Genomic DNA, 19429 nt, shown 5'->3' with positions numbered 1-19429 from the left:
GCAGGGTAAGTGATCAGCATTGATGGCAGGCAACAATTTCGTTCAGCATCATCGACTCTGCTTAGTTGAAACTGCAATGCTCTGGTAGTTTGAAACGTATGCACTTAAAACACATTCAAATCAATGTTGGAAATTATATAGCATCACAGAGTTAAGTCTATCTACCAGTCAATCATACTTGCACATAAACCTGCATCCTTTGGAAGGATATATTGGCCTTGGAGTGAGCGCAGCACAGATTCAGCAGCATGGCTTAGCGGGTTAAATTATGAGGACAGGTTACATAAACGTGACTTGTTTTCCCTTGAGGGGTGATCTGATCGAGGTGTTTAAAATGTTAGAAGGACTTGATAAGGTAGATACAGAGAAATATTTCCTCTGGTGGGGGAACAAGGGGACATAATCTTAAAATAAGAGCTAGGTGATTCAGGAGTGAAATCAGGAAGGGTAGTAGAAATCTGGAACTTGCTCCCCCAAAAGGCTGTGGATGCTGGGTCAATTGGTGCTTTCAAGACTGAGATTGATAGATTCTAGTAAGGTAAGGGTAACAAGGGATATGGAACCAAGTCGGGTAAATGGAGTTGAGGTGCAGATCAGCCATGATCAAATTGAATGGTGGAGCTGGCTTGAGGGGCTAAATGGCCTAGTACTGTTCCTAATGTTCCTAACTGGCTACTAGCCAGTACGTGATTGAGGATGTTCTTGGGAGACGGCGGGGGGGGGGGGGGGGGGGGAAATCCATTATAACCCCGTTTGGGGCGCTAAATCTTAAAAGTTTAGAAAATTAGCGCTAGGCGCTAATGCTTCCAAACTTTAAAAAAATTAATTTTTGCGCTCCAAGAAGGAAGTGGAGTGCTAAATCAGGCGCTCAACTTCCTTCTTGGAGCGCAATCGGCAGTAGGCGGGGCGGAGACTTCAGCAATGCTGCCGCGTTCAAAGGGAAGGGTCATCGCTGCAGGCTCTGCAATAGAAAAATTACCTACCTGGACCACCAAGGCAGCCTCGATCTCACACGATCAGCCCGGCACTCAAACAGAATGCTGGGCTGATCGATCGCGAGCAGAAACCCGTGAAAAACACTGGAACAAGATAGGTAAAATTATTTTTTTTTACTTACCTCGGCCACCTCACTTTCAATCATCGTCCCTGAAGCGGCCGGCCACTGATGCACGCCTCCTGCAGCTATCGGTGTTTTCGACCGGCGCTGCTGCAGGGGGCAGAAGTCAATTTCGGGTCCGGAGTGATGCGCACGGCGATGATGTCTCAATCTCCGGGCGAAGGAGATCGGGGTGCAACGCCGTATCGCTGCCGCAAAACTCCCGCTGAATATGGCGAGAGTCGATGTCAGCGCTGTACCCGGTCACAAAGCCATTTGCGTCCCGTTAGCGCCCTCTGGGGATGCTAACAGGAGGCGCAAAGGCACCCAATTTCACCCCCAGGGTGTTTGCATAATTCAGACTGTTCAGTCTGCAGCCAGAAGTGAAGCCAACTCTAAAACAGGTGCAGCTTTCTCATTGAAGAAGGCTTGCAAATGATTGATTTGGATTAATGCACTTGAAGGTGTGCTGTAAGAAAGAACTGAGGATCGGCTGGTTGACTGAAGGAGGCGACGTGTTACAATGGCAATTTAGTCAGCTAATCCCTAATTACCATAGAACATCACGGCAGTCATCTCATATCTTGTTGAAAGTCATTTTTAATATACAAGAGCATTGCAATTCTGAAAAAAGTTCTAAAAATGTATCCTTAACCATTGCGCAATTGAGTATCTAAAATGGAGCAGCCAAGGGTGAAAATGAGCTAAATTCCTTATCACTTTGAGTTTTAAGAAACCTCTTGTTTCTCATACTTTGGTTTTGTATTGCAAAAACAACTCGACTGTGCTCTATTGAAGTGAAGGCAAACATGACATTTTTTGGGAACAGGAAAAAAAATCCTGTTCCTAAGCTCTTAATTACAGCTTCAAGTTGTGTTTCATGGCAAGCTGATTGCATTCTCTAAGGGAGGGTCCAGCAATTGCTCCATAATGCAGGAACAATTATCGAATAACATTTTAATCTAAACCTCTTAATTTTTCCAGTTAATTTAACTGAATTTTCCAAACTCAATTTCATCCCAAGAATGGCATGTTACATTGTCACTTTCAGCTCAATCTCCCCTGTAGTCACATGTAATCTGCAATATTGCTTCGTGCAGTGAAAAGAAATCAACACAGACTTAATTCAAGTGGTAGCGAGCTTTCTCGTGTGCAATTGCTACAAAGACATTCTGAACAAAATTATGTGTAACATGGAAGGAAATTCTATGTTCTGCTCAAAGTATAAAGAGTATCCTAATCAGTAACATGTTTCCACATGGTTACTGGCTCAGAATTAGCTCCCAGGCCAGCCTAAAGTTGCAACCTCTATTAATATGAATGGAGCTGCTCCGGAATGCATGTGGCTCCTCCCCATCACTGATGTCACCCGACTGTCTCAAGAGGAAGGAGGCCAAAAATAGTGGGTCTCCATGGGTGGCAGAAAAGCTGAAGTTTTCTTTTTAAAGGCAGTAGATATATTTCATATTTCCACAAAGGCACTGGACGGCTGCTTTAAGTAGAAAGTCTTTCCTCTGAGACTTGCCTTCCTCTTTAATATGACAGTTTGAAATGGGGTGTGGAAAGTTTGAAGTTTACAAAACCATTGGCAATTAATATCAAATGATTACAACATCTGATCCGATCAGTGTTACATAGAAACATAGAAGATAGGAGCAGGAATAGGCCATTCGGCCCTTTCGAGCCTGCTCCGCCATTCAACGAGATCATGGCTGATCATCCAAACCCTAGCACCCGGTCCCTACACCGACAACCATCCCACCCAAGCCCTGTCCCCGTAACCCCGTAACCCCACGTATTTAATCCCCCCTAACACTAAGGGCCAATTTCTATCATGGCCAATCAACCTAACCCGCACATCTTTGGACTGTGGGAGGAAACCGGAGCACCCGGAGGAAACCCACGCAAACACGGGGAGAATGTGCAAACTCCACACAGACAGTCACCCGAGGCCAGATTTGAACCCGGGTCCCTGGCGCTGTGAGGCAACAGTGCTAACCACTATGCCACCGTGCTGCCACTATGTTACCATATAAGCAGTGTTTAAAATACCTTCTCAATAGGTTTTTCTACTCTTTCACATAACTACCATTCCCACAGCATACACTGTGTGAACTAGTGCTTTATGGAAAATAAGTGGCTGAACTGCATCAACTCTGGAAATCATAAATGCTAACAGACGACAGCCCCAAGTAATACAAAAAATAACCTCAGCGCTATTTAGTTATATAGTTCATAATATAATATTTAGCATCTTACTAACAGAGACATATTGAGGCTGAACCCTAATATTTTAACTCCGAGCAGTTCTTTTTAACACACTATGATTTGTAGATCTGTAATGGTACGCTTTATTTAAACTGCACTTAGGTAAAGCTCTAAGCTGCCAGCACTTACCCCTGTATGGATCCTGGGACTGGTTTATGTCAGGAGATGTAGCTGACTGCACTGGAAGCTGTGGAACTGGCACTTGGTTTGACACGATTGGATGGCTGCCTCGGAGCCCAACACCTTCTTCACGATGAGCTCCCACCTAGAATTAAAAACACAAAAACACAGATCGTTCAGCAGTTGTTGCCACCAAACAACAAATTACTGAACAGCACCTCACTTCAAAAAAAATTAGTATAGCTTCAATACTGCGGCTGTTCAAAATGTCTTGACCACACAAGTGCCTAATGCTGCCAAAGTCAGCGCTGTGAAGATAGAAAGGTTTCTTTAAATAGATTGAAAACTTGCTGGAACAAAATAGTTGCCATTTAAAAAATGTTTTCTCCTAAGTTACTTCCCTCCTGTACTGAAGACACTGGAGTTTAGTTCCAGAGACACCTGGCCTCCTACCAAATGACCATTCCCCAAATGTCGGCAGGTTCATTCAACTGTGGAGACTCATAACAGCTGGGCCCAATAAGGTCTTTACCTGATATTCATGCTCTTTCCATTAAGGTAGTGAATAGGAGGGAACTGTGGCGAGCTAGTTTTTCCCTCTTTCTAGCCCAAGGACATAGAAGCCAGTTGTAGCACCTCTTCTACCATCCTGGCTGAGATCATTTAACATCAGCACAGACCGGCAAACAAACCTGGACCTTTCCCGATCTATATGGTTTAGTACCACACTAGTGAGTGCAGTTATACATTGAGACACCAAGGTATACATAGTTAGTATTTCAAAAATAAAGCACAGAAAAAAGCTACAGTTTCTACCAAAGTGTCAACTACCATTGAAAATAACTGAGACTTAACAGGTTTCGTGGTCTTGACTGCAAAGAAGCGACGAGCATAGATGCGTTTAAGGGGAAGCTAGATAAACACGAGGAAGAAAGGAATAGAAGGATATGTTGATGGGGTTCGATGAAGTAGGATGGGAGGAGCATAAACACCGGCATGGACCTGTGGGGCTGAATGGCCTGTTTCTGTGCTGTAAATACTATATAATACTATGTAATGTAAAGGCTAACGCTGTTAAATTACAATGGAGACTGTAGCTCTCACATTGTGTACAGTACAGCTAAGTCCTGATCAAGGTACAAGTAATTTGATTAGCGATTTTATACTGGCATCTGTTGCCAATTTTTAAAAAAGGTCTGATTTGAAATATTTGTACTTGAACCCATTAAATCCTTCATTCTTGACATTACTTCAATCGACTAATTCAATACTGGCGTACGCTATAAAAATGATAGTCCAGCACATTGCTAAACACACATAACATTTATAATATGTTTTAAAGAATTTCAAAAGTGAAATGATCTTTCAAGCTACTGAAAAGCATTATTAACACCAGGACAGGTGAGACTGCTAGATTGGGTACTTGGGTAGCCACAAATTACTGGACAACTCCATAGCCACTGCTATTGTGTACCCCCAGATTTATAACAAACTTCATGGTCAATGTATCGATCAGTTTGCTGCCTACTGCCATGTTGCATATCCACAAATGACAACAGACACCATGGTTGACGTATTGGAAGACCCAGTTCCGCTCCCCTCGCTTAAATAACTTGCTCAAACCAGTTCATCTTTTTGTTCTTATTTTGCAAGATGATTTTATAACTCCTTTAACTACTGCAATGTATTCAAGAAAAGTGAGTGTTGTTATAAAGTCTATGTCAGCCTGATATTAAAGTATACTTTATTTAAAATGTTATAATGAAATATCCAACTGAGCTGAGCCATGATACTAATCATTGTGACTGTCATGGCAATACCATTTATCTGGATAACCTTAGCTCAGCTAATAATTATGTCACTCTTCGATTAATTCTGCTTCAGTTGTCACCACAGCCATACTTTCATCCAAACTGGGTGGAAATTTCCAGTGCTCAACCCACGGACATTTGTTTTTCTGCCTTCGAGTCCCAAATAGTGAGTCACATATTACCTTTACTTTAAAGTATCCCTTCAGATAAAGAACGTCCTTTTAAAAATTATTTTCTTCGCCCTTAACAATGAGTGTATTCCAATTCTATCTTTTAAAAACTTATTGTCCTTCCATAATGGCTTGGTTAGTTAAGTGCTTTACCCTGTGTGGTACTGAGAAGTGCAAACCAGGAGGGCCGCTGGTTCAATCCGCAGTCTGTGCCCCTCGCTGATCTTAGCCCCGGTAATGGCAGAGGCGCTACTGGCGGCTTCAATGCTAGGGAGGAGGGGTAAAAAGAGCCAATATTCCTATTTCTGATTACTATTCAATAAGCTTTGGCTGGAAAGAGTGCATGTGCAGGTGTCGAATGAAGACAGGATGGAGATTGGCTGTGATGCACCCTGCGAGGGAATAGTCATGCTTATAGAATTATTGTGGAAATTATGAAAATATCTATGAATGTTCTGTGGTGTTGTTACTATGAATAAGAAACAAAAGGTTGAAGTAATGATAACAAATAATGAAACATTTAGATTGTGTGTAGGATGCTGCAGTTTATGCTCAACACTTTCTGTGCTGTTATAACTTTAACAGGTCCAAAGGAAGGCATTAGGTGCATTTTGTCTGCATTTAGGAAGTACTATACATTTCTTTAGTCTTCAGAAACCTCTGACTGACCTTGGACCTGTCTGCCTCTCCTCCTGAAACAAGAGGCATTGTGTACAACAGTGTTTAACTAGTCCTATGCTATTTTTTAATGTACTACCCAATATTCCGCCCTCAACCAATACCACCAAGACTAGATTATTCAGTGACTCACTCATTCATTTGCTGTTTGTGGGACCTATCTGTACAAACCGGCTGGCCCATTTGCCGATGTAACAACAGTGACTCTAGTTCAAAAAGTAATCCATTGGCTGTAAAGGGCTTTGAGACATCCTGAGGACATGATGAGGTGCCATATAAATGCAAGTTCTTTTTATCAAGGCTCAATTTTTAAAGGGGACACCTGTGCCTCGTCCGACCTCTCTACTCTGCAAAAGTTTTCACCTCTACATTCATCTCGGTGCTTGGCAGCCTTTCAGGTCAGCAACGTGGTAACTGGCCCAGACACGTCAGAGGTACTGGAGCCCCTGATACCAGTGTGACATTTACACAGGTTGAACTTTAGCTCAGAAGTTACCAGCAATGAAAAGTGAAAGACTGAAGTTTAAAAAGAGATTTAGATTAAAAGTACCAATACAAGAAAGTTCACTCACTGATGAAACTATGTCTAAAGTAATACTGGGATGTTCAAAATGTTTTTTCATCGAAGGGGTTTTGTATCTCCTCCAGGAATCATCTTAAAAAAGCCCACTTCAGTGGGAATTTCTAGCTTTCAAGCCCAAATTTGTGTTTAGAGAACTTATGAGCAGCCAGTTTACAAAGTTCTCAAAGTAACGGGCACAGACAGATCCAACCCACTGTCATCTTTATGCTAAACAGTTCGTAACAGTTTTCAGAGGTGGCTTTGTATAAATATGTTTTTATTTAGATCTTGACCTTGAAGACTGCTGAAATGTATGTTTAATATTACAATTCCAGTGAACTCATTCCATCTGCTATCATTCTGAAACGGATTTATTTCTCAGCTGAGAAGCAGTAAATTTTAACAGAGTTTTTTTTTGCTTTGAAGTAAATTCCTAAATGAAAGGCAGGTAGGTGGGATTGATACATCAAAAAAAGGAATGGGCTCGTCAGGTCTAATGGAATTTTCCCATTCCAAAATATTCTTATTCTCTTACATGCCTTGCTTTTTTTGGACTAAGCGGTAATATATTTCACAGATGGACACGTGTGTGATATGTAAATATAGTATAGCATTTTATATACACAGAAAATTGAACCGAACATACATGAGCAAACTTAGAAATAACAACAGGAAACGCTGGAAAAACTCAGCAAGCCAGGGCAGCATCCGTGGAGAGAGAAACAGAGTTAACGTTTCAGGTCGATGACCCTTCGTTAGAACTGAAAAGAAGCTTTTTTCCAGTTCTGATGAAAGGTCTTCGACCTGAAACGTTAACCCTGTTTCTCTCTCCACGGATGCTGCCCTGGCCTGCTGAGTTTTTCCAGCGTTTTCTGTTGTTATTTCGGATTTCCAGCATCCACAGTATTTTGCTATCGTATAAGCAAACTTAGGTTTGAAACGCATAGAAGAATGATTTTATCAAGGCACATTCTGATACGGTCTCATCAAAATTCCCTCTTGTGAACAGATTTCACAGTAGAGGAAACATTGTCAAAAAGAGAGCTACAGCTACCATGTAATGCTCATCTTTTTTCTCTAGAGGGTGCAATGACACTTCACCATTCACACAGCACAATACAACGCTGCACACACAGTATATCATTTAGTGACAAACAACATGGCAGAACAGTTCAGCCAGGTAAAACGTCAATTCATCTCCCAGGGTGCCTCTACGGAGGCTACTGATTCACTTCCATCTGTCTTCTATCATGTCCATGAACATAACTGACAATTATCTTAATGCCCATATGCTTAATTGTGGGCTTCACAATTCCCTTGCTATTTACCAACAATCCTGAAGGAATTCAGAACTGGCATCAGATTTTCATTTTAGGGAAAAAAAATCCTCGCCTGCCATTTTTTTTGTAATGCCAGCTAAGCTTTTGACAGCAGCAGCAGCGGCACCACGTGATCTGGGCCCCCGCTTGCTGCAAATATCACAAAATGTCGAACAGCTTTACTAAAAGGCTTGTTGCGCGCTGGAAGCAATTTTATTAGCTTTCCCTGAATCATTTGCTTCAGAGTTCAGATCGGTGTCATTGTTAGCCCAACAATGCGGAGGGGGGGGGGGGGGGGGGGGCAGTGAATTTAAACCCAACTGAAGCCTTGCACTAACTAACACGGAGACCAAGCTGTATTATGGAAAAACAAAACATTCATTTGTTTACATGTTTTACCTTTCATGTGAGACAAATCAATATTATTGCTCACAGATGAATAAAAAGGTTAAATGAACCAAAACAGAATTCTGACACTCTTCCAGTGTGAAGCACTGCACTTTTATATTAAAAAAATGCAAATTTAATACAAGAAACAATAGCCTAAACATTAACCTGTCTCTCGCTTTCAGATACTGTGCATTTCAAACAGTCAGATTTTTTTATCTTTTCATTTCTACAAGGTTATCATTGTGTTGAATTTCATTTCTCTGATAAGACTGATCATCAGCATAGTGAATGGTAACTAAAGCAGTGCATTTACTCAACATCATATTCAGCAACAGACTGCATTTATATAGTGCCTTTAACACAGAAAGTGTCCCAAAGAGCTCTGCAGAAGGAAAATATTAAATAATTAAAGGGAACGGACACTGGGCCATGTAATGGGAAAGTTAGGAGCATTCACTGAAAATGTGCTCAAAGAGATGCAACAAATTGCATTTATATAGCACCTTTAATGTAGTAAAACGCCCAAGGGCTTTCACAGGAGCGTAATCAGCCAAAAATTTACACCAAGCCAAAGGAGGAAATATTAGGTCAGGTAACCAAAAGCTTGATCAAAGAGGTAAGTTTTAAGGAGTGTCTTAAAGGAAGAGGGAGAGTTGGAAAGACGGAAAGGTTTAGGGAGGGAATTCCAGTGCTTAGGGCTTAGACAACTGAAGTTACAGACACCAATGGTGGGGTGAAGGAAGTCGGGGATGTGCAAGAGGCCAGAACTGGAGGAATGCAGAGATCTGGGAGGGTTGTAGGGCTGGGGGAGATTACAGAGAAAAGGAGGGAGCGAGGCCATGAAGGGAACACAACAACAACTTGCATTTATATAGTGCCTTTAACATAGTAAAATATCCCAAGGTGCTTCTCAGGAACATTATCAAACAAAATTTGACACTGAGCCTAATACATGAGGTAGTAGGACAGATGTCCAAAAGCTTGGTCAAAGTGTTTGGTTTTAAGGAGCATCTTAAAAGGAGAGAGAGGTAGTGAGGCGAAGAGGTTTGAGGAGGGAATTCTAGATTCTCTGGTTATGACTGGATAGATAAGAATGGAACCAATTGAGGGCAGCTGCAGTCAGCTGGGAGAGGTTTTGGAGGAGGATGGTGTGGTCAACCACGTCAAAGGCTGCAGATAGGTCGAGAAGGATTAATGCAGTGGAATAGGCAGTTTAAGGTCTCCTTTGTTTAATGTCTCTTCTGAAGGACAACACCCCTGTCCATTGCAACACTCTCTGTAGTACATAGAAACATAGAAGATAGGAGCAGGAGTAGGCCATTCGGCCCCTCGAGCCTGCTCCGCCATTCAATGAGATCATGGCTGATCATCCTAGTATACTGAGGTGTTTTTTAAAAATTCAATCTTGGGATAAGGGCATCGCTGGCAAGGCCAGCATTTATTGTCCTTATCCCAAGAATGAATTTTTGCCCTAGTTGCCCTTGAGAAGGTGATAGTGGGCCTTCTTCTTGAAACGCTGCAGTCAGTGTGGTGAAGGTACTCCCGCAGTGCTGTTAGGAAGGGGGTTTGAGGATTTTGACCCAGCGACAATGAAGGAACTGCGCTATATGTCCAAATCGGGATGGTGTGTGACTTGGGGAGGGAACTTGAAGGTGGTGGTGACGCCATGCAACTGCTGCCCTTATCCTTCTAGGTGGTGGAGGCCAAGGATTTGGGAGGTGCTGCCGAAGAAGCCTTGACGAGTTGCTGCAGTGCAATCTGTAGGTAGTAATCACTGCAGCCACGGTACACCGATGGTGGAGCGGTGGATATTTAGGCCAGCAGGTGCTTTGTCCTGGATGAGGTCAAGCTGCTGGAGTGTTCTTGCAGTTGCACCCATCACTACACTCCTGACTTGTGCCTTGTAGATGGTAGAAAGGCTTTGGGGAGTCAGGAGGTGAGACACTCGCCACAGAATACCTAGCCTCTGACCTGTTCTTGTTGCCACAGTATTTATGTGGCTGGTCCAGTTAAGTTTCTGGTCAATGGTGACCCCCCCAGGATGTTGATGGTGGGGGATTCGGTGATGGTAATTCCATTGAATGTCAAGGGGCGGTGTTTAGACTCTCGCTTGTTGGAGATGGTCATTGCCTGGCACTTGTGTGGCGCGAATGTTACCTGCCACTTATCAGCTGAATACCCAGCCTTTTACCTGCTCTATTCCCCACAGCATTTACTCCCCCCTCCCCCCAAAAAAACTTTTGCCAAGAATTTTCTTGTGACTTCACCCACTCCACCAGCATAACTTTTGCTGGGGTTTGGCAGAAACCCTATTTACACATGCAGATGGCGTATCTGCTGAACCTCCGCTGAAGTTGCGTCAGTGGAACAGGAGAAGCCCTGAGGAAATTCCCAGTGCTTGAATTTTTATTACAATGGATGTTTCCAAATATATTAACGGTAAGTGTTGTCTAAGTTAGTGACTAACACCACCAGCTATTTTTGGGAGGGGACTGTGCACCTTAGCAAAAGAGAATATTGAAGAAAGTGCAATGCTGCAACAAAAGCAGTTCAACATTAATTTAAGGAACAAAGCTCAGAATTGCTGTATATATAGTTTTAAACATCTAAAGAATGGATTCAGGAGTGCCTAAAATGCCATTACATTTAGCAAGTTCAACAATAAGTAAAAACTGAAAATTCAATTAAGCCTCAAGATTTGTTTTGCAATTCACACACAATATTCCATATAGAGCTATACTTTTAATGCATTCCCATCACTCTAAATTTATTACTTTTTTTACTCCTCCTTTTGGTTCCTCTCTGTCCAAACATAACTGCCTGCTTCACAGCATGGGTGAGGTAACCAGGTCATTTAAACTTAAAAGTTCACAGCACAGAAGGAGGCAATTTGGTTCATCCTGTCTGTTGATATTACATAGATACATAGAAGATAGGAGCAGGAGTAGGCCATTCGGCCCTTCGTGCCTGCTCCGCCATTCGATGAGATCATGGCTGATCCTTTAATTCAGTATCCCGTCCCCGCCTTCTCTCCGTAACCCTTAACCCCTTTTGCCCGTAGAAATATATCTAATTCCCTCTTAAATATATTTAATGAGCTGGCGTACACTGCCCTCTGTGGCAATGAGTTCCACAGGTTCACCACTCTCTGAGTGAAGAAATTCCCCCTCATCTCTGTCCTAAATGGTTTAGCCCTTATCCTTAAATTATGTCCTCTAGTTCTGTTCTCACCCGCCAAGGGAAACATTCCTTCTGCATCCAGTCTGTCTAGACCTGTCAGAATTTTATACACTTCTATGAGGTCCCCTCTCAATCTTCTAAACTCCAGTGTGTACATCCCTAAACTACATAGTCTCTCCTCATAGGTCATTCCCGCCATTCCTGGTATCAGCCTGGTGAATCGCCGCTGCACCCCCTCCATGGCAAGAACATCCTTCCTCAGATGAGGCGACCAAAACTGTACACAGTACTCGAGGTGTGGTCTCACCAGTGCCCTGTACAGCTGCAGCAAGGTATCCCTGTTCCTGTATTCTAACCCTTTTGCTATGAAGGCCAGCATACCGTTTGCCTTCTTGACCGCCTGTTGCACCTGCATGCTCGCCTTCAGTGACTGGTGTACAAGAACACCCAGGTCTCTCTGTACTTCCCCCTCTCCCAATCTATTGCCATTTAAATAATAATTTGCCCTCCCGTTCCTGCACCCAAGGTGGATAACTTCGCACTTGTCCACATTATAGTGCATCTGCCATTTATCCGCCCAATCGCCCAGTCTGTCCAAATCGCTCTGGAGCTTCCTGGTCTCTTCCTCTGAGCCCACCCCCCCTCCTAGTTTAGTGTCGTCTGCAAATTTGGAAATGCTGCATCCGACTCCCTGATCCAGGTCATTAATGTAAATTGTGAACAGCTGGGGGCCCAGGACAGATCCCTGTGGTACCCCACTTGTTACTGCCTGCCATTCAGAAAATGAGCCGTTTATTCCAACTCTCTGTTTTCTATCTGACAGCCAGTTCCCTATCCACGCCAAAACTTTCCCCTTTATCCCATGAGCCTCAATTTTCCATGCTAATCTTTTATGTGGGACCTTATCGAAGGCCTTTTGGAAGTCCAGGTACACCACATCTACTGGCTCTCCCCCATCTATTCTACCAGTTACTCCCTCAAAAAATTCCAATAGATTAGTCAAGCACGATTTACCCTTTGTAAATCCATGTTGACTCTGTCCTATCCTGTCCCCATTTGCTAAGTGCTCCGCTATTTCATCCTTAATGATGGACTCCAGCATTTTGCCCACAACTGATGTAAGGCTTACAGGTCTGTAATTACCTGCTTTTTCCCTACCCCCCTTTTTGAATAGTGGGGTAACGTTAGCTACCCTCCAATCCATCGGTACTGTTCCCGAGTCTAATGAATTCTGAAAAATCATCCTTAGTGCATCCGCTATCTCTAGGGCCACCTCCTTCAGTACCCTAGGATGCATGTTATCAGGCCCTGGGGATTTGTCCACCTTCAATCCCTTTAGCTTCCTTAACACCATATCCTTAGAGATATTGATTTGCGTCAGTTCCTCCTTTGCCAATGTCCCTATTTTTCCCGATATCCCAGGGAGGTTTTTTGTGTCTTCCTTCGTAAAGACTGACCCAAAGTATGCATTTAGTTGATCTGCCATTTCCTTATTTCCCATTATATATTCCCCCGTATCTGACTGCAATGGACTGCAATAGATCAAGATTGTTCTTGATCTAGCTAGACATTGGCCAAGAAGGTAATTGTCCTCTGATTTTTTCCTCCCTCCCTCTGTGCAAATACCTGGACACTGCTCAGTAGCAGGTGTGAAATCAAGCAATTAATATTTATAGAATCACCGGTCTGAAATGTGGCCTGATGTGTTTGTGGTAACTCATAACTGAGCATCATGATAATGCAAATAACCCTCCCCCCATTTTGCTAAGTTATTTTCACTTCTTGTTTAGATCTTTGCATTACTTGCAGACTCAAATGGCGACTAGGGACTTGTTTTACAGCCTTAGCCAATGTCTTTTCTGAACTAGTTAATGTGCAAGAGTATCACAAGTTGATTTGCCCCTTAAACTTTCCTTGTAACACCTGCGCCTTTGTTTAGTGCATATCCTAGACCAGTCTCACTGGGACCAGGCCTCACCTTGTGGAAAATTTTGGGGGGAGGGAGAGGAGAGGAGACAAAGACTGTGAACCTTCATCCCTAATATAGAGTACAGTACACCAACACCTTGAACTACCTATACATGCATACATACATATACAAAAATATAGAACACATGATTATTCCAACGCATTGGGTAATAATTCCCTTAAGTAACGATGAAGTTAAAACAATAACTTGAAAATAATTAGTACCTTATTCCCAGTTCTGTGAGCTAAATGTTATTGTGGGTAAGTGTCTGTTTACAAAAGCCTTCTGAAGTCTTGTCACATTTAGCGAAGTAAACTTCTTCCTGATATTACTTATAATCTATCGCTTACTAACCCCTTGACCCACATGCAACCAACAATTTTCTGGGTAGTTGCAATGGATAATTACAGTTCACCATCCTAAGGCAAAGGCCAGATTCCACCAACCCAAAAGGCTGAAGGCATTTGCAACCATCTTCAGTCAGAAGTGCCGAGTGGATGATCCTTCTCGGCCTACTCCTGAGGTTCCCCCATCACAGAAGCCAGTCTTCAGCCAATTTGATTCACTCCACGTAATATCAGAAATGGCTGCGCACACTGGATACAGCAAAGGCTATGGGCCCCAACAACATCCCGGCTGTCATGCTGAAGACTTGTGCTCCAGAACTAGCCGCACTTCTAGCCAAGCTATTCCAGTACAGCTACAAGACTGGCATCTACCCGACAAAGTGAAAATTGCCCAGGTATATCCTGTCCACAAGAAACAGGACAAATCCAATCCGGCCAATTACTGCCCCATCAGTCTACTCTCAATCATCAGCAAAGTGATGGAGGGGGTCATTGACAGTGCTATCAAGTGGCACTTACTCACCAATAACTAGCTCACCAATGCTCAGTTTGGGTTCTGCCAGGATAACTCAGCTTCAGACCTCATTATAACTTTGGTCCAAACATGGACAAAAAAAGCTGAATTCCAGAGGGGAGGTTAGTGTGACTGCCCTTGACAGCAAGGCATTGACCCAGTTTGGCATCAAGGAGCACTAGCAAAATTGAAGTCAATGTGAATCAGGGGGAAGACTCTCCATTGGCTGGAGTCATACCTAACACAAAGGAAGATGATTGTTGGAGGCCAATCATCTCAGCCCAGGACATTGCTGCAGAAGTTCCTCAGGGCAGTGTCCTAGGCCCAACCATCTTCAGCTGCTTCATCAATGACCTTCCCTCCAACATAAGGTCATAAGTGGGTATGTTCGCTGATGATTACAGAGTTTAGTTCTCCTCAGATAATGAAGCAGTCTGTGAGGTCAGGACAAATGTCAGGCATTTTCACCATAGGAAGATAAGAACTATTTTGAGTCACTCTCTCACATTGCCTAATAGACAGCTAGGAATGGCACTGGAGATCACTGACCCCGAGTGGGCTGCAACTGATGACAGTCCAGACAGACAAAGCAAAAATTGAAGGATTTTACCATCAAACAAAAACAAAATGGCAGTGTGAGCAAAGATCGAGTTTTAGTTGTGATGTAATCACGCTTGACTTGATATTTTCCATACTGACCTCATCTGAGACAGCAGTCAGAACAAAAAATAAACACACATCGCTTGAAGAAAAATAGACAGTAGAAATAAAAACAGTAAGTTTTAGAGATATATGTTAGTCAGCACTTGAAAGAGAAAGAGGTCATTGTTTTGACTGGAACTCTGAATATAGCAGGGCCTTTTATTATCTTGAGTGAAATAATACTTAAGGTACTACGTTGCTGTGTGAGCTATTCCGATGCAGATGTTAACCCTCTTCTCCCTATTAATTAAAGTCCCAGTTGGTTATTTTAATAAACTTTCCTGCTCAATAAGATTACCATCTTACAACTGCACTTATCCCTTTTGTTTCATACTGACCTCCTTGTTAATTTTGCAAAGTTCTGAAATCAACCAACCAAGCAATTTCCTTGACAACCCATCTAAAGAATCCGTCCAAGGAGATTGCTGCTTGATTGATTATGAACTCATCAACTTGACAAGAATGTCTGTCTGAAATGGGATATCACAGCTCAGATATCCATTTTTCCCAGGGCAAAACTAAATTGATTTTTTTTTTTAAGTATTTTATCCATTCTATCTCCTTCGCTAATTCTTGCTGTTCTCTTCAGTCAAAAGGCCAGACTGGTCCTGTATACATTAATCTCCTTAAGAAATCATCAACGTAATACTCCTTAAGCACTTTAACTGTATAGGGATAGACTAAGCTTTTGCCCAGAGGCCCTAGATGTCACTGAGTAAATTCACTTACACTCTTCCACCTCAAGTGAAGCCTGAGCAGGAATTTACATCACAGTAGAAATGATCACGGTTAAGAAGAAAACTATGCATGCTGGCAATCCGCAATAAAAACAGAAAATACTGGAAGTGCACAGGTCAATCAACATCTAAATGAGGGACAAACTAATGGTTCATGTGGGGTTTTTTATTCGAACTGGTGTGAATAAAATGACTGTGCTAACAACTAATTATCTCCATTTATTGGCATAAGCTTTCTAGTTTAACTCTTGCTTAATAACTAGTGTAAGGACAAGAAAAAAATACAGCTCACAAAATCAAGAACAACTTCCCAATAAAGGAAAAAAAAGCGACACCCTCTTACAATTTTTATTAACAGCCTGCATGCTGCAATTCCAAGAGACCGCGCCCCCATCCCCTGACATAGTTTCCATTAACTACCAAACATGTTTTAGGTTGTAACTGAATATTTTTCTGATCTACAGTCTTTATGAGCAGCTGGCCCATAGTTAACCATTACACTTCATTCTGCTGGTCGCAACACCAACCCACCCATGTGTGTAAACCTCACTATAGTATGTGGTTTTGTACGTTGCTTGTTATTACTCTTAACCAGTATCACCAGTCCTTAATAACAACAGAAAACGCTGGAAAAACTCAGCAGGCCAGGCAGCATCTGTGGCGAGAGAAACAAAGTTAACGTTTCAGGTCAAAGACCTTTCGTCAGAACTGGAAAAAAGCAGGAAATGGAAAGCAAGTTTAGGGGCTGGGAAAAGGGGGAGAGGATGAAAGAACAAAAGGGAAGGTCAGTGATAGGATAGGAAGCAGGAGAGATTAAGAGACATTAAGAGATATTCAAGGCAAGAGGAGTTGGTAATGGGACAGTTTAAGGAACAAAGGATGGCTCTAGATGAAGTGTGAATTGTGTGAATGAAGGACAGCTGCCATGTGGGAGGGAAGAAAAAAAGGCCACACAAAAAGTGTGGATAAAAAAAAAGAAAATATATATGTGATAGGGGCCGAGGTCATGATCTGAAATTGTTGAACTCTATGTTGAGTCCAGAGGGCTGTAGAGTGCCTAATCGAAAGGTGAGCTGCTGTTACATAGAAACATAGAAGATAGGAGCAGGAGTAGGCCATTAAGCCCCTCGTGCCTGCTCCGCCATTCAATGAGATCATGACTGATCATCCAAATTCAGTACCCTGTCCCTGCCTTCTCTCCATATCCCTTGATCCCTTTAGCCTTAAGAAATATATCTAACTACTTCTTGAATATATTTAATGAATTGGCCTCAACTGCCTTCTGTGGTAGAGAATTCCACAGGTTCACCACTCTCTGGGTGAAGAAATTCCTCCTCATCTCTGTCCTAAATGGCTTACCCCTTATCCTTAGACTGTGACCCCTGGTTCTGGACTACCTGGCCATCGGGAACATCCTTCCTGCATCAAGTCTGTCTAGTCCTGTTAGAATTTTATAAGTTTCAATGAGATCCTCTCTCATTCTTCTAAACTCCAGCGAGTATAAGCCCAATCGACCCAATCTCTCCTCATACATCATTCCTGCCATCCCAGGTATCAGTCTGGTGAATCTTCGCTTCACTCCCTCCATGGCAAGAACATCCTTCCTCAGGTAAGGTGACCAAAACTGCACACAATACTCAAGGTGTGGTCTCACCAAGGCCCTGTACAACTGCAGCAAGACATCCATGTTCCTGTACTCGAACCCTCTCGCTACGAAGGCCAACATATCATTTGCCTTCTTAACTGCCTGCTGCACCTGCATGCTTAGCTTCAGCGACTGGTGCACAAGGACACCCAGGTCTTGTTGCATTTCCCCTTCTCCCAATCTATTGCCATTCAGATAATAATCTGCCTTCCTGTTTTTGCCACCAAAGTGGATAACCTCGCATTTATCCACGTTATATTGCATCTGCCATGCTTCTGCCCAATCATCCAACCTGTCCAAATCATATTGGAGTTTCTTGGCATCCTCCTCACAGCACACACGCCCACCTAGCTTTGTGTCATCTGCAAACTTGGAGATAATACATCTAGTTTCCTCGTCTAGATCATTAATATATATTGTGAATAGCTGTTCCTCGAGCTTACGCTGAGCTTCCATGGAAGAATGCAAGAGGCCGAGGACGGTGAGGTCTGAGTGGGAGTGGAGCGGTGAATTAAAGTGACAGGCCACCGGGAGCTCGGGGTGCCTTACTATCTGCTAACGCTGTGTGTAAAATTGTACCCATGCTATGACTAAACGGGTTTTCAGTGTAGCCCATGTGCTTATGTTTCACGCTCAGTCCAGGCATTCTTAATATGTACAAGCACATTGTAATTATACATTTGTCTGAAAAAAAGGGCTCTGTTGCTAAAGGCGGTTGCCATTGTGGGGCTAAGCTGCACAGAGCAGGAAGGCGCCAGTTCCAATCCTTCGTGCGATACTGGCTGGTCTCAGTTGGCGTGGCAGTAAGGGTGCTGGGTAGCTTTGAGCGAGGGAGGAGCAAAAAATGTAAGGATTCTCACTCCTGACTGTTATCCAGTGACTCCTGCATTGTGTTCATGTGTGGAGAGGATAGTATTGGGCTGTGAATCATCAACTGAATCATCTGTCAAAATTCAATGTCCAGGCTCACAGATAAAGGATGGTCATTTTGATGAGGTACTGCAGGGCAGCCAATGGAAATTACACCTTAGCATGAGTCAACTGCTTCAGGAGAGGAGGGGCATAAACGGGAGAATAAAAACATTGGCCCTGAAACTGCGGTGTGTGCGACGCCAGAGTACGCTATCGTAATCCCTTTGAAAGGCCCAAGGTATGTCTTGACAGATCATCTGAACCGCCTGAACATAAGAACATAAGAAGTAGGAGCAGGAGTAGGCCATACGGCCCCTCGGGCCTGCTCCGCCATTCAATAGGATCATGGCTGATCCGAACCTAGACTCACGTCCACTTCCCTGCCCGTTCCCCGTAACCCCTAATTCCCTTATTAGCTAGGAAACTGTTTATCGCCGTTATAAATTTATTTAATGTTGCAGCTTCCACAGCTCTCTGAGGTAGCAAATTCCATAGATTTACTACCCTCTGAGTGAAGAAGTTTCTCCTCATCTCAGTTTTGAAACGGCAGCCCCTTATTCTAAGATTATGCCCCCTAGTTCTAGTCTCACCCATCAGTGGAAACATCCTCCCCGCATCCACCCGATCAAGCCCCCTCACAATCTTATATGTTTCGATAAGATCGCCTCTCATTCTTCTGAATTCCAATGAGTAGAGGCCCAACCTACTCAACCTTTCCTCATAAGTCAACCCCCTCATCTCTGGAATCAACCAAGTGAACCTCCTCTGAACTGCCTCGAGAGCAAGTATATCCTTTCTTAAATATGGAAACCAAAACTGTACGCAGTATTCCAGGTGTGGCCTCACCAGTACCCTGTATAACTGAAGCAAGACTTCCCTGCTTTTATACTCCATCCCCCTTGCAATAAAAGCCAAGATTCCATTAGCCTTCCTGATCACCTGCTGTACCTGCATACTAACCTTTTGTGTTTCATGCACCAGGACCCCCAGATCCCTTTGTACTGTAGCA

At 43.1% G+C, this 19429-nt stretch overlaps 1 protein-coding gene across 13 annotated transcripts in view; it reads right to left on the bottom strand.

Annotated features, from left to right (window-relative positions):
- The window catches only part of tcf4 (transcription factor 4), a 679628-nt gene that overhangs the window by 17236 nt on the left and 642963 nt on the right, over window positions 1–19429 (bottom strand). For all 13 annotated transcript variants that reach the window (XM_085974559.1, XM_085974581.1, XM_085974567.1 and 10 more), the window contains one exon: window positions 3494–3629. In XM_085974559.1, coding sequence (XP_085830685.1) covers window positions 3494–3629 — 136 coding nt within the window. The remainder of the gene's footprint in view (window positions 1–3493; window positions 3630–19429) is intronic.

This window comes from Somniosus microcephalus, chromosome 2 (assembly GCF_052327205.1).
Source record: "Somniosus microcephalus isolate GS21.2 chromosome 2, FLI_Smic_1.0, whole genome shotgun sequence".
NCBI lineage: Eukaryota > Metazoa > Chordata > Chondrichthyes > Squaliformes > Somniosidae > Somniosus > Somniosus microcephalus.
The sequence above is the reverse complement of the archived record's forward strand: the minus strand, read 5'-3'. Positions and strand labels throughout refer to the sequence as shown.